The sequence below is a fragment of the Oncorhynchus tshawytscha genome, linkage group LG01 (assembly GCF_018296145.1).
Source record: "Oncorhynchus tshawytscha isolate Ot180627B linkage group LG01, Otsh_v2.0, whole genome shotgun sequence".
NCBI lineage: Eukaryota > Metazoa > Chordata > Actinopteri > Salmoniformes > Salmonidae > Oncorhynchus > Oncorhynchus tshawytscha.
In genome coordinates, this window is record NC_056429.1 from 60,717,066 (window position 1) to 60,733,557 (window position 16,492).

The 16,492-nt window shown below is 43.9% G+C and overlaps 1 protein-coding gene across 1 annotated transcript in view; it reads right to left on the minus strand.

Moving 5' to 3' along the window:
- Positions 1–11,123, minus strand: part of LOC112254440 (BAF chromatin remodeling complex subunit BCL11A a) — a 61,266-nt gene extending 50,143 nt beyond the window's left edge. The window contains 2 exon segments of the mRNA XM_024427032.2: positions 5,672–6,067; positions 10,367–11,123. Coding sequence (XP_024282800.2) covers positions 5,672–6,067; positions 10,367–10,421 — 451 coding nt within the window. The 5' untranslated portion in view covers positions 10,422–11,123.
- Between the last annotated feature and the right edge of the window lie 5,369 nt (positions 11,124–16,492).

The window sequence follows — 16,492 nt, forward strand, 5'->3', positions numbered from 1 at the left end:
GACGGCAAAATGGAGGGGTGATTCTGATGCTTTGTTCTCACACGCACAGAGCATGGCGTTTTGGCACCGGAGACTGCAACTGGCTCGTGTGCCAGGCGGCACCTGGACTGCACAGACACACACGCATTTTCACATATGATGCACACACATACATACACACATGCACTCACACCAACACACACTGTAATTGATTCAATATATATATTCACGGCATATATATATATATATATATATATATATATATATATATATATATATATATATAGAGAGAGAGAGAGAGAGAGAGAGAGAGAGAGAGAGAGAGAGAGAGAGAGAGAGAGAGAGAGAGAGAGAGAGAGAGAGAAGGTTGAAAGCTGGAGAAGTAGAAGCAAAGGAGAGAGGGTGAGAGAGACTCTGAAATTAAGCCAGAAAATAAAGGGACATTTAAAAACCACTTATGTGCATTGAGGTGGGCTGTGAGTGGGTAGCCGTGCTAGCCTAGCTTTAGCTTAGCCGTAGCATCAAAATCAAATTAAATCAAATGTTATTGGTCACATTCACATATTTAGCAGACGTTATTGCGGGTGTAGTTAAGTGCTTATGTTCATAGCTCCAACAGTGCAGTAATATGTAACAATACACACAAATCAACAATTTAAAGAATGGGATTAAGAAATATTTAAATATCAGATTGAGAGTGGCATTGACTAAAATGCTGTAGAATAGAATACAGTATATACATGAGATGAATAAAGCAGTATGTAAACATTATTTAAACATGATTAAAGTGACTAATGTTCCATTATTAAAGTGGCAAGTGATTCCAAGTCTATGTATATAGTGCAGCAGCCTCTAAGGTGCAGGGTTGCGTAACCGGGTAGAAACCAGCTAGTTATGGCTATTTAACAGTCTGATAGCCTTGAGATAGAAACTGTTTTTTCAGTCTCTCGGCCCCAACTTTGATGCACCTGTGCTGACATTGCCTTCTGGATGATAACGGGGTGAACAGGCAGTGGCTCGGATTAGTTGATGTCCTTGAAGATCATACAGCCCAACAGGATGTGGTCAATTGTACATCTGTAAAGGTTTGTGAGTGTTTTTGGGGCCAAGACACATTTTTTCAGTCTCTTGACATTGAAGAGGCACTGTTGCGCCTTCTTCACCACACTGTCTGTGAGGGTGGACCGTTTCAGATCGTCAGTGATTTGTACACCAAGGAACCTGAAGCTTTCCACTTTCTCCACTGCGATCCCGTTGATGTGGACAGTTGGGTGCTCCCTCTGCTGTTTCCTGAAGTCCACGATCTTCTCCTTTGTTTTGTTGACGTTGAATGAGAGGTTATTTTCCTGGCACTACCTCTCCCAGGGCCCTCACTTCCCTGTAGGCTGTCTTGTCATTGTTGGTAATCAGGCCTACTACTGTTGTGTCGTCTGCAAACTTGATGAATGAGTTGGTGGCGTGCGTGGCCATGCAGTCATGGGTGAACAGGGAGTACAGGAGGGGGCTGAGCATGCACCCTTGTGGGGCCCCTGTGTTAAGGATCTGCGAAGTGGAGGTGTTGTTTCGTACCTTCAACACTTGGGGGCCAGGACCCAGTTGCACAAGGCTGGGTTCAGACCCAGGGCCTCAAACTTAATGAAGAGCTTGGAGGGTACTATGGTGCTGATGGCTGAGCTATAGTCAATGAACAGAATTCTTGAATAGGTATTCTTATTTTCCAGATGGGATAGGGCAGTGTGCAGTGCAATGGCGATTGCATCATCTGTGGATCTATTGGGGCGGTAAACAAATGGAAGTGGGTCTAGGGTGTCAGATACGGTAGAGGTGATATGATCCTTAAATAGCCTCTCAAAGCACTTAGTTAGTGCAATGGTTCAGTTACCTTTTCTTTCTTGGGTACAGGAACAATGTTGGACATCTTGAAGCAAATGGGGACAGCAGACTGGGATAGGGAGAGATTGAATATGTTCGTAAACACACCAGCCAGCAGGTCTGCGCATGCTCTGAAGATGCGGCTAGGGGTATCGTCTGGGCCTGCAGCCTTGCGAGGGTTAACACATTTAAATGTCTTACTCACGTCAGCCAAAGAGAGCCCACAGTCGTTGGTAGAGGGCCGCGTCGGTGGCACTGTGTTATCCTCAAAGCAGGCGAAGAAGGTGTTTAGCTTGTCCGGACATGACTGCTTTTCCCTTTTGAAGTCTGTGATTGTCTGTAGACCCTGCCACATACGTCTCGTGTCTGAGCCGTTGAATTGCGACTCCACTTTGTCTCTGTACTGACGTTTTGCCTGTTTGATTGCCTTACGGAGGGAATAACTACACTGTTTTTATTCAACCATATTCCCAGTCACCTTGCCATGGTTAAATGTTTCGCACGTTCAGTTTTGCGCGAATGCTGCCATCTATCCACGGTTTCTGGTCAACAACACAATAATATGCCGAGAATTTTAAAATCAGACCATATAGATTAGATAGGAATATATAGAGCCGGAGAAAACCATGGGGACAGTGTTGTCTTTGTAATACCAGGGCTCATGTGCTTTGTATGTCATATTGTCATGAAGAATGATTTATTTCAGTGTTGCACAATCATTCATGCCTTAATACCATGACATTATACATGGCACAATCAGTGTTGTACACACAGAACACACAGAAACAGCACAATTGATTAAAACTTCCGTTTGAGGATGAGATGGCATTCAGGAATTTTTAATCCTATTTTTAATCCCAGTTTAGGATTAATAGACTAAAGAGAGTCAAAGATCTCAGCCTAGTGTGGTCGTATTAAAAATGGCCTCAGTGTGCCACACACACACACACATCATGCCGGAGCGCAAAGCTTATCGAGGACAATAATCCACATGGAGCACACACTCCTCGACAGGTACCGCCTCCAGTCTTTTCAAACAGAGCTGTTGGATGAGTAACTAAGGGTAGTACACCACAAGAGCAATGCTCCATATTTTCTTAATAAGGTACATACCAATAACAAACTTCCAACTACCACACCTACCAATGCAATAATAAACCGTGATAAATATTCATGTCCGAGCGACAACGCAAAAAACAACTAACAAAGAACAACCAAAATGACTATTGAAAAATTTGAATAGCAATTGATTAATATAATAATAGTAACAGTTATAAAAAATTGTAACAAAAAAAAATACATTGTTCCACCAAATGTTTCTAAAACATGACATCCACGCGTAATGCCATGGACCCAACCAGACGTGTCTCGCCTGTTACATTGTGATGCAAATAAGTCTAATAACCCAGTTTAGCTGCTGTCTGAGACCGTGTATGTGCCTCTGTGTGTGTGTGCGTGTGTGTTTCATAGTCAGCGTGCCTAAATGGCTATGAAAATTTGTGCTGAAATTGCAGCGAAATCTTTAGAAACAAAAGGGGTAAGCTGACACGCACACACGCAACCACAAACACACACGAGTCGAGACACAAACTTGGTTAGAGTTGCCGATCCATTAAGACTGAACTGAAGCTTGTAAAGACAATGAGCTTAGAGAACCCGGTAAAACTGACACACAGCACACACACACAGCACACACACATAGCACACACAGCACACACACACAGCACACACAACACACACACACAGTAAGGTTCACGTTACACAACATTTCTCTCCACCCAACTTAAAACAGAAACAGGCCTTTCTGGAGTCTAAACCAAAAATCATGCACCCAATCACAGATCCAAAATGAAAGGATCAAAGGTCAGATCTAAATTATTGTTGATGAGGATGATCTGGGCCAGATCCATTTCCTGAAACTAGGATCTCTAGAGGCAATCAGAGAGTAGCCAGATGGCAAGAGGTGGCATGAAAGAGAAACACAGTCACTACCCTGCATTTCTATACAACGGCAATTACTAGAATACACACACACACACACAGGTGAGAGAAAAAAACGACTCTCCCTCTGCAAGGCAAAATAACCAAATGTACACTTCGCTCCCCTCTGTTATACTGCACAGATAGGGAGAGAGTGAAAAAGAAAGAAAGAGGGAGGGAGAGAGAGAGAGTGAGAGACAGAGAGACAGAGACAGAGAGAGAGGGAGAGAGAGAGAGAGAGAGATTGAGAGCGAGAGGGGGGAGAGGGAGAGAGAGTGAGACAGAGAGAGAGGGGGAGAGGGGAGAGAGTGAGACAGAGAGAGAGTGAGACAGAGACAGAGAGACAGAGACAGAGAGAGACAGAGACAGAGAGACAGAGACAGAGAGAGACAGAGAGAGACGAGAGAAGTGGAAAATAAATGGTGGAGAGAATAAGAGAGAGTTAGGGAGATGAGAAGGGAAAATAGAGTTATAGGGTAAAAGGAGAACTAAGAGTGAGCGAGAGTAAGCATGTCTCTGTTTACCAATGTAAGATGTGGTAAGGAAGAGACCACTGTGAGAGAGCCACAGCAGCATTTCTCACAGAGACCCGGACACACACCATGCATGCAAGAGGGCACACATACTGCACATTCTCCAGCCACAACAGGACACATACCCACACATGACACAAAAACAGAAGCATACACACACACATGGAGTGAAACACACTGTAAAACTGTAGCCTACATGAGGAAACTGGGAACACACACCCTGAAAAGGCATGAAGACATATCGCAAAGCAACAGTGGACACACACACACACAGAAAGAGAGAGAGACAAACACACACACATCACAGCATCTGTGTATGCCCTCCTACAGGTATATACACACTGCAGAACTGTGTAATTACACAAATAAACTCTTCAAATCCCAAACCTTTGTTTCCCTGCATGGTGGGTGGGTTGAGTCCGCTAGGTACCAGCCAGCGCACCCACCCTGTGCCCTGCTTTTTTAGGCCATCGCAAAATGGCCACTAACTCAAGGTTACCAGTGTCACTTTGCCATTGGGCTATATTTGATTACTGTGGAAAACCAACCTTCCCCCCATTCCTCTCTCTGTCAACTCAATGGATCTGAGGACAACTGCAGTGCCAAGTTAACCGTTTCCCCTCCACAGGCTGACACACACACAAACACGCACACACACATACACACACAGAGCTAGAGATCAGCAGCACTGTCATACGTATGTGTCTCTAATTAAGAACACCAGCCAGTGAGAACCAGGCGATCGGAGACATGGATGAGCTAACGATCCATAAATCAAATCATAAGATGATTCCTATTCTCTTGGGCTTCCCTGTGACATTTTACAGTTGTGGTTAGCCAGAACAGACCCCGCCCCTAGCCTATTAGTCCTGGCCAATCAGATGTATCACTTAAACGAGGGCCAACAGCTGACGCAATCACGGCAGTGGTTTTCTCCCTGGGTCTCTTAGGACTACAAATCCTACAGTGAAAGGGAACATGTGTGCCCAATATGTGACCTCTGCTGTACCCGGTCTACGCCCACACTCACTACACTGCACGACACATTCTGAAGTGCATCAACGTTTTAATACAACCCCCCCCGAACCCTCAACATAAACACACCCACAAGGGACATACACATTCCCATGTCCCTGCATATAATTGCCATTTGTGACACTTCAAAACGTAAATGCACCCCCATGGACGCCTACTTTACGGTGCACACACGCTTACCCGCGTTCACCCATGCCAATAAAGACACTGCATTTGAAACACAACTCCTATTGCTTGGTTAAAGACAACTTGGTGTGGGGAATGGTGGTTACCTGGGATGTGTTCCTGCTTGGGGCAGATCCCTCTGGGCAACGAGAGGCGGTCGTCATCGCCCCCCGGTGTGGCTTGGACGCCCACCTCCACAGGGCGCCTGCGGAGAGAGGCCGGGAAGGGCGAAGGGGTGAGAGCCAGGCCGGGCGTAGGCGACGGGGGCTTGTCCAGGCCCCTGGCCAGACAGGGGGGTCCGTGGCATCTCTTCCTCTTGTGCTCGATGAAGAGCAGGATGTCCCCCAGGGGGAAGGTGGCCTGGCACTGACCACAGGTCAACAGATCCTGCTCTGTCGCCACGGCCATCCGTAGTGTGCCCGTGCCATTCTCCGAGCGGTCTGAACGTTCCGAGCAGCGTTCCGACGAGAGCTCCTCCGAGGCGACGGCAGACAGGGGCTCGGCTGTAACCCGGGAACGAGTGAGAGACAGAGGGAGGGAGGGAGGGAGGGAGGGAGGGAGGGAGGGAGGGAGGGAGGGAGGGAGGGAGGGAGGGAGGGAGGGAGGGAGGGAGGGAGGGAGGGAGGGAGGGAGAGAGAGAGAGAGAGACGAGAAATCAGAGGTGGTGTGTTCAATTGAGCAGCATCAATAACAGTGCGAAACAATGGTCACATGCTTTGGCTTTTTCTCTCTCACCATTCTGCCTAGACTAGTAGTAGTCGTCAGACTACACCCCCAGTAGTAGTAGTAGTAGAAGTCATGTCTGGGCGGTGTTGCAGAGCAAGAAGGGTGACTAACTCTCTGTGAGATTGGCATTAGACAGACAGCTCCACTTCACACTCATAAGTCTGTCAACTTCACACTCTCACCACTTCTACATCCATTGAAATGAATGCAACAACAACTGAGAAAGGCGTGTAATTAAAGCTGGGAGTTGTAATGGATAAGAAATGTTCTTTGCGATTGTAGAAACATAGAGCTGTGAGAAATGAAGCCTTAGTCTGATGGATAATAGATGGGATAATTTAAGGACTGTCTTATAGATCTGTAGAAATCAAAAGCTCAGTGGGACAGAGACAGTTGGATAACTCAACATACTAAAGGGAAAAAATAAAAAGTTATTCTAATATGTTTTTCTAAAATGTGTTTTTCATATTCAAAAGTGTTGGCTATTCTTGGGTGATGAAGAATAATAGTTCATAGGACTTTCAATTCATTATGTGGAAATTTACAAACGTGTCCGACATATGTGCAGAGAAGACAAGCAGCCTCAGTGTGTCGAAATCATTTAAAAAACACTATCCTAGACTCTTTACATGTGTGTGACTTACAGTTTCTAGGTAACCACTTTTACATACGGAAATAGGCCAAAAGGAACCGTTCAAGTACATTCCTCCCCATGGAACCCGGGGTTAACGCTTAACTCGTTTTAAAGTTGATTTTGTCACACAGGGAGTGTCGGTCTTGTTGTACACGGACGACGAGCTGTGTGAATGAGATATTTTACCACAGAGGGAGGTTTAACAGGAGTCTCGGTAGCCTACTATTGAGCGGCTCATGGTGTTTGAAATCTTTCGCTCTAAGGTGAGAGTAGCTCTCCTTTAGCTTCTTAATGGGTAAGCATCTTGACCTTCTTTACTAAGCTGCCAATTTCACATTTTAATTAACCTAAAACCACTGAGAATCAAAAAATAGATTTTAATTTGTAGTGGCTGATGATTGGAAGGAATGTTTGATAAAAGAGATAGCATCCTGTGAACTGAGGTTAAATGTATTTCCGCCCAACCTAGAGACAGATAGAGAATAAATAGAGGGAAATAGTGTGTGTCAGAGAGAGAGAGAGAGAGAGAGAGAGAGAGAGAGAGAGAGAGAGAGAAAGAGAGAGAGAGCGAAAGAGGGAGAGAGAGAGAGGGGAATGTAGAGTAGCTCCCAGCGCGCGAGAGGAAATATGATTTGAACGAGCAATCCTACATGACATCTGCGAGCGAACTGGGACATAGAGATAACATGTGATAAATTCTGGCGGCCGGTTACTACCTTTAATTTAACGTCAGGTCAACCACCAGAACGGCCAGGGTTATACAACAACCCTGGGCATTAAATTCACTGGATAAAATCAAATGAAAGCAGACTAAGCCCCCACCTTAAACTTGAACTGAGAGTAGATTTTAGAGTTGCATAATGCATTGTTGGTTTTCATTAAAAAAATGGACAAACAACAAATGTAATCCCAAAGTCTAACACCTTTTTTCATGACGATATCATTTGATTGCATATTTGTTTTTGTTTCATGGTCATTTGCACGTACTTAGCACCATATCTAGCCGACTACATTGAGCTGCTTCTAATGAAATTGAAAGGAAAGAGAAACAGAGCCTGGACATAATATTTTTGAACATTTACAAATTGTGCATAATAGCACTTCCACACTACATTTCCCCTCCTAGACTAAATGTGATGCTATCAATATCAGGTTAGCACAAACTTAGGCTGCATCAGAGCAGCAACACTGAGACAAATTATATTGTATTCCTATTAAATGTGTGGGATAAACATGATTCGTCACTAATTCAATGTAGCGTGGCAAATCAATAAAAAGAAGATGAAAACTGTTGTGGAACAATTGTTTTCTAACAGGCTATATGAAAATAAATTAATGAATGCATTTGAAGCGAATTTCATTCTGCATGATATTAAAACAACTGTAATTTCTGCTCAATCAGAAAAAAACGAGGTGTGTTGTTTTTGACGCACAGCCCATAAGAATAAAAGCTGGTAAAACATTAGTAGCATATCTCTTCTCCGACTTCTGTAAATTCCATTACATTTCAAGGGGTCTGATTAGTTTACCATTAACACTACTGATCGCCTTCCTTATATGAAGGAAATATGGACAAATATATAATTTGGGCATAAGCCTGTTCGTCCTATTACTGAACATTTGCTCAAAAAGCTAAAATTCGAACCTTCATTTTAAGATCCATCATAAACTTCGGCCTACCTTTCATATGAAGACGTGTTTTATATTCATTTCACCTTAAATACATGTATTTTCATTGTAAAATAGGACGTCCTCTACCCTTTCCAATGGTATAAAAATAGGTCTGAATCTATAGAGATTTGTGCCTTTAGATTTAACAAGATATAGGCCTGCAGAATGTTGACATTTGTAATGACATTTGTTTAACTTCTATAGCCCTGTAGGGAAACAAAAACGGTGGATTCGAACCTGGAGAGTAAATAGGACACGGGGGCCGTATACCTTATGCGTTTCCCTGTATTCTAAACATATCATCAAATATGTAGATTGAGATGGCGGTGAAATTGATCAGGTTCAAGTTCACATCCAGTTTCTGATCGTCGTCTGCCTCCTAGCGACGAAATTCCGACAGGAACAAAAGTCTGGCCATGCAGCTGGTCTGTATGCCCCCTGGTTGCATTGAGACCCAGATATATGGCTATGTGGCCACTCGACTAAATGCGGAAACCTAGTAATGCCGCACGATACAATACAATGTTACAACAACGTGGGTCTGTGTAGGGCATGTTATCGCATATAACACCATTCGAGTGCTACTGAAGGAAGGGTTGTAAAGACGCATACACCGTGTAGCAACATCGGTCATTGGGCTGGCTACCTTGGCCATTCTTCTAGTTTTCAAACGCATATAGCTGCCTGCTGCTTGTAAACACTGTAAACATGGTGGTGATGTTTTCAAACGAAATCAACGAACAAAGGCTCCATATCAAAATACATGTGCGCGTAATGGAGTTTTCCATAAGAATAGTTCAACTTAAAAAAAAGTGTCATTATTAAAAATGTTCGTTACATTGTTATTACCTTCTAAATAACATGACAGTGTTATTCTGGTATTATCTTACCTTCGGGTTATGAACTGCATGATAAACTAAAACAAATGGCTCCAAATATGGGTTTGTAAAAAGCTGGAAGAAAAAAATAAAATATAAAAAGCGTGGCTCCTGTTGCTCTTTACAAAAGCACCCAATTTTTACTAGGCTACTTGAGAAGTATAGCCTATAATTCCTGCCACTATACCAGAACACCTTACAGAATCAATGTAGGCTAAACACTACAATCCATTTGATAAGGATATTTGGACAAGCAGGGTACAAATAGGCCGTTATTGACATCTATTTCGACTCTGTTGGCAGATGAGCTACACGCGCATGCACGCGGTGCCTGTAAACAGCCGGACACGAGATTTTTCCAAATCAAAATCCACTTCTAGTTTTTTGAAAACCTTCCAAAAATAGCACGAGAGGGGGGAAACCTGCCACGATCCAAGACAGGCACCGATACCGGAAATTCCGTGCGATATTCTACATAACTCCGCTTAAAGAAAAGGCTAAACTCATAGGCTCCGCGTACCTTAACGTAGCCTATGCACTTTAGTGGCTGAGGCAACCGGGGCACTAAAGCCAGTGCAGTGCGTATGAATGTAATTCCATTCTCGCTGCAAACTTCTCCGATTTTTCTCAGAGATGAAAGCTGGATCAAACTTTTCTCTTTCAGCTTTGGGTGGGATATGCTTTGCGCGCATAGGTATTTTACCCAGGTAGATTATCGCCAGGCTTTCACGGTGAAGTCCACTTGACTGCGGGTCCGTGCTGTCCAGTGTCCAAAGTGCCCATGAGAATCACGCTCCTGGTAACCCATTTTCCGCTTTTCTGAATGGAACCGGTATTGGGCTGGGTAGAAAGGAGTGTGGTAAAAGCAGAAATGACAATGTAGGTGTACTTACGCGAAAAATCCCTTTTGCTTAAGTGTTGGGGTTTGCCTTGCTTGCGGCGAGACATGGTGGCTGGTGGCGGCGTTCAGCTCGGTTCACATCGGGAGAGCCGGGTTAGAAGGGAGACTCCAGAGAAAATATCTTCATCAATGCCTTTGATATCCAAAATAAATTAGAAATAATACAACGATGGCGCAGGGAAGATGTATAGTGGGATCGCCGTCATGGCTTTTTTGAAAATAGAGCGAGAGAGAGATGGAAAATGGCAAAAGCCCCCCTGAGCTGCAAGTTCAAGTGCGGACGTGACGTTTCTGCGAACTTGAACGTCAGGAGATGGATGGACACAGACATACAAAACATGGGCAGGGCGAAGCGGCAAAGTGGGAGGAGGGAAGGGAAATAACAAAACCAATGGACACTCATTAGGGGCTGGACATGAAAAATAGACCCGGAGAAGCCAATGGACAGAGAGATCAGGGGGCCGGACAAGCGGCATTTGGGGGAGGTAGTGTGTGATCGCAAGGGAGAGAGAGAGAGAGGGATGTCTAATGAAAGCAATGTGCACTGTGTGTGTGAGAGGCGGGGGGGGACGAAGGAAAACAGCAAGAAAAGCCAATGGACAGGAGCTCGGAGGGGGCCGGACATATGCTGCATGCGGGGAGGGAAAGAGAAAAAGAGAGAGAGAGAGAAACACGGAGAGACGTTTAACAGATGAAGTCGCAGTGGTGGACATTGTGGAGCCATCAAATCAAATCAAATCAAAATGTATTGTATTGGTCACATTCACATATTTAGCAGATGTTATTGCGGGTGTAGCGAAATGCTTGTGTTCCTAGCCCCGACAGTGCAGTAGTATCTAACAGTGCAGTAGTATATAAAACAATTCACAACAATACACACGAATCTAAAATTAAATAATGGAATTAAGAAATATATAAATACTAGATCGGAGTAGCATTGACTAAAATACAGTAGCATAGAATAAAGTATATACACATGGGTTGAGTAAAGCAGTATGTAAACATTAGCCATGTGGTAGAAAGAGAAACATTTCTAGTCACACTCTGTGTGTGTGTGTGTGTGTGTGTGTGTGTGTGTGTGTGTGTGTGTGTGTGTGTGTGCGTGTGTGTGTGTGTGTGTGTGTGTGTGTGTGTGTGTGTGTCTGTGTGTGTGTGTGTGTGTGTGTGTGTGTGTGTGTGTGTGTGTGTGTGTGTGTGTGTGTGTGTGTGTGTGTGTGTGTGTGTAGAATAGGAGAAAAAGGATAAGGGCAAAGTGCTATTGAAACGAACGAAACGGAGCGTAAATATCGGGTTGCATGAACAGGACAGACAGGTTCTGGAAAGAGGGCACAGGGTTTGAACCTTAAGCGCGAGCGCAGGTACAGAGAACCATCCCGGGACCAAACATGTTTTAAGTCGTGGAAACAAGAGAGGTGTCCAATCCGTTCTATACCGATGTATGAATACAGAGTTGGGTTTTGGGCTCAGTGGGCAAGGTTAGCGGGCACTATAGGGTACAACTTTGAGACTATATGCTTTCTGTGCAATCCAAACTCCTTGACGAACAGAACGTGGGAGTATGCCCATAAACGCCTTTGTAGGGTAATAAGTTTCAGATGTGTTTCAGGTTGGACCGGTGGTTGGGGGAGGGGGTGTAAATACTCACATAATGGGGGTTTGGTAATATAAAACGAGCTAAACACCGCCCGTGCAGACTAAATAACGACACCATAAGAAGACATCATGCAAATAAAAAATGCAATGACAAGATGGGGCTGTGCGCGGGGAGGGTGGAGGAAAGGAGAGAAACAGACTATAGCGAGCTATAGCTGAAGTGTGACTAGACAGCGACTGAAGCATAAGCACAGGACAGGAGTGAAGAACCGCGCGCCAGGCAAGTGCTGCACACACGGACCTGGGACACAGAGCATTATAGGACGGAGAGAAAAACAAATATAAAGAGAGCGAGAGAGAGAGACACGACCCGGAGTGGTGGAGGTGCTACGTTCAACGTCGACGAAAAAATCATGTATAACCAGTGAGTGAAATATTTTACAGGTTGCGACTAGTTGTTCGTTGCGCGCGGACGAGGCGCCTGGTGTGCTGTGGTGCATATGGGAGGACTGAAGGCTAAGCTTACAGGCTGTGTTGTGACGGGGCGTCAAAGTTCAGGCGCTGATAAAAGAGGCTACAGACGTTTCCTAATTCCGTTGAACGACAGCATGGACGCAGCAGATACAAATCCTATGTTCAATTGTTATATAGCCTTTGGCAATAACAATATTACAGCACATTGGAGTTGTATTTTATACAGACCCAAGGCTGCTCGGTCGAATTGTCTTTTTCGTGTACACGCAAGGAATACAAAAACCGTCTCTCACCATCAGAATTGGTGGACCCTCCACACATGTATTTTTACGCAAGCAATAAGGACTTAAAAACATGCAATACCAATTGTAACAATTATTTGTAAATATGCAAATTCTCCACTTTTCTGATTTGTACATAATTGACCAGCGACCATTCCAGATTTCCCCTATATAGTGCTGAGAGCGCGGAAGAGATGAGAGGAATTATCTGTGACTGTTAAAGAACAATCTCATTTTTCCACGGTCCCCAATTTAAAGATTCGCCATTGATACCTTTAAATGCAGTTCTCAACGTATGTTTGGAGTCATTTTCGTCCAATTACGCACAATGCAGCCTCTTTGAGACTTGTTCTGGAACGGCCAGAATTGTAATAGTAATCGAAAGTAAATATCAAAAAAGGAACAGCTATAAATTGAGAATTTAATGTCTAAATAACCGTTTTAAACAGTTGGATACTTAATGCAATAGTTTGCCATTTAAACTAATCAAATCTTGGCCATTTATCCTAAGGAGTTTTAAAATGAAGATATGTTTTATTCTGTGAATTTATGGCTGATATTTAGCCAGTTCCAATTGTCTCAGTCTTGCATATAGCGGGACATGATTGCCTGATCCACAAGGTGGGCTAATCACAATGTACCATTGACCTAAATCAAGTGGATGTGTTGGTTGTGTCCCTACACTGGCGTATATAGGACTTAATACTGTTGGGACACACTTTTAATTCCCTTGATAGACTTACCTTGAATGTCGCTGTAATTATTTGAGGACACTGGCATGCATTTAAGATCAGGCTTTAAGAGCATGGTTAAAATAAACAAAGTTACAAGGAAATTCACTTGTGGCCTTAACTACGATTGTGTATCCTACAGTTTTCAGTGAATACATATCGATATAAAATAGGGAAATGAATATCATCGGGATCATTCATGAAGCAGCCTGTTATGTTACTATATAGTCACAGCCGGTCACCACGGCCTCTTCGACTTGGTAGGATTCACTGATATCCTTCACTCATAGGCTTCACATTGATTCTTATCTTAGTGTGGACCGCCCACCATATAGCATCCCAATGGTTGAAATGCAGATTTGTAGAGACATTTCCCACAAAAGCGTTGAAGAACAGCATCATAAAGGTGTAAACAAGTTGAAAAGATGAACACGCTAATGTTTTTTGTTGTTGTTGTTGCTAACAATTTGGATTCATATCGATTCCCACCCCAAACTGCCACAATAAAAAAAAACTAACGCCACTTTATAGGCCTACTGTATAAGTAATTATAGTATTTCATGGACAACGCGTTTGTAAACTGTTGAGGAGTCTAGGCTACTGTCGGTATGCGTAAAAGCTCTTGTGGGGCCCTCGCTTTATACATCCATATTCTAAGACACAGAGCGCTGACCTTGACCTCTCCCTACACCCCACTCCATCTGTTTGCCACAAAGAATGTTTTTCATTTTTTCTCACCCTAACCCCCTCTCCCCACCCCTACCCTGCTCACTCAAGGCGGACATTGATCAAAGCCAAAGAGCGCTACGACTCGTGCAGGAGGGAGCCCAGGCCGCGATAATCTCAATATGCAAATACCGTGCTCAATTCCGTCATAAATCAGTCAGGCGGTGTTAATGCATTAGAGATATCCATGTAGCACCACACTGCATGGATGCATGGACTGACATGTGTGTGTGTGTGTGTGTGTGTGTGTGTGTGTGTGTGTGTGTGTGTGTGTGTGTGTGTGTGTGAGTGAGACAGACAAAACAGACAGACAGACAGACAGACAGACAGACAGACAGACAGACAGACAGACAGACAGACAGACAGACAGACAGACAGACAGACAGACAGACAGACAGACAGACAGACAGACAGACAGACAGACAGAGGAGGGTTACCATGTTCATTTACTATAAGTTTTCGTAGACCTGTGTTTGAAGTGAATTCATAATAAATAATGGCTATTGACCAGTGATCTCAATCTATTTTAATCAAAAAGAGAAATACAGAACACTCCATTTTTGTATTTTAGCCTAACCTAATGCAAACGAATAATATGTTATGAAAAAAAACTCAAAATCATGTGCATGCATAGCCTACTCTCCACGTGCGGGAGCCCCGAAGAAATTGAGTGATTGGGCTCTCGGGCACATTTCAATATATGGAAATGACCAGAGGTTCGCGCAATAAATCAGTGCTCAATATACACAACACATTCTCTGTGTCTCTTCATGCTTCACTCTACCCATTTTTCTTGGACTATCCAACCGCTTCTGCTATGAAGGATATATATATATATTTTTAACCTTTAGACAAGTCAACAAATTCCTATTTAGAATGACAGCCTACCCCGGCAAAACCCTCCCCTAACCCGGAGGACGCTGGGCCAATTGTGCGTCGCCCTACGGAACTCCCGATCAAGGAAGTTTGTGATATAACCCGGGATCGAACCAATGTCTGTAGTGACGCCTGTAGCACTGATATGCAGTGCATTATACAGCCTTGTCTTTAAACGTTGGAGTTATGACATCAGAGGGCATATCTACAAGCACATTTTGGCAAATCTGTAGAAAATTAATCGTGAGAAGTGCATGCAGGCCTACACAAATAGGTTATGCATAGATGTTTGGGGGTTGTTTTACATACATTGTATCACCAATAATAAAAACAATATGGGTCTACAAGTGATTCAGAGTAAAATACCTAAGATTACTTCTGGCTCTGTACTGGAGTTAGTTCACTCGTTTTCAGTCCAGGATAATAATAACTGTATGTCTAAAAAACAACTAACAATTAAGTTGTTTCACTTTGATAAGAGCCCCCCAAAAAGTGATCCCATGAGCGATGCGCCAGGAAAACACTCACAACCCACTTCAATGTGTTTGTGGTGGGTCTTTACGCACACAGGGCTCCACGCGCGGTCAGATGTAGAGGAGAGGGCATTCTGGCCGGGGTACCTCAAAAGGAACATTTCAGCCAAAATACACCCCCCCCCTCCTTCCCCCTGTCTCTATCTCTATCTTGCTCTCTCTATTTCAGCATTGTCCTCTCCCAGCAAAGAGGATGGAAGTTTCTCTTTACAAATCAGAGAGAAAAGCAGGGAATTAGCTCAAAATCCGAGCCTTACCTTGTCCGAAGAATATCAAGCTCTGCTGGTCGAGGCATGATTCCCAGCTTTACAATTAATATTAATGACTAGATTTCACAATGTGGCATTATCACACCGAGAGATGGGCGCGCATGCCGCCCAGGCTTCGGCAGGTATTAGATCAAATCTGAAGGATTATGCGGCTATAGGCCAAATAATCACCCTGAGCTCCCATTCTCTCCTTCTCCCTCCCAGTGTGTGTATGTGTGTGTTTGTGTGTAAAAAAAATAAATGTTTTGCAACATCCGTGCGTACCATCACACAAACCACACACAGGCGCAAAACTCGTCAAATTAATGACATAACTCGGGCGTTAATGGAAACGGACAGGTTTCCTATACCACAAACGCCCATCTCCCTCGGACGGGCTACGGATACCACCCAGAAATCTGCGACAATCTCGGCGTAATGCATGACCATGTTTATGGCTGTAGTAGTTAATAATTCGGTGTTAATTTTACACTGAACGCTTGTTATGATGATAAATGGGGAGGCCGAGATGATCCACATGGGACATCAACCGTTTATTTATCTGTTGAACGGAGGCCTGCCTCCTATGTCAGTGCAATAATGTTAGTTGCGTAGAACTGAAATACCATGACGGACGTTTAACCAAGAGCGAAGCG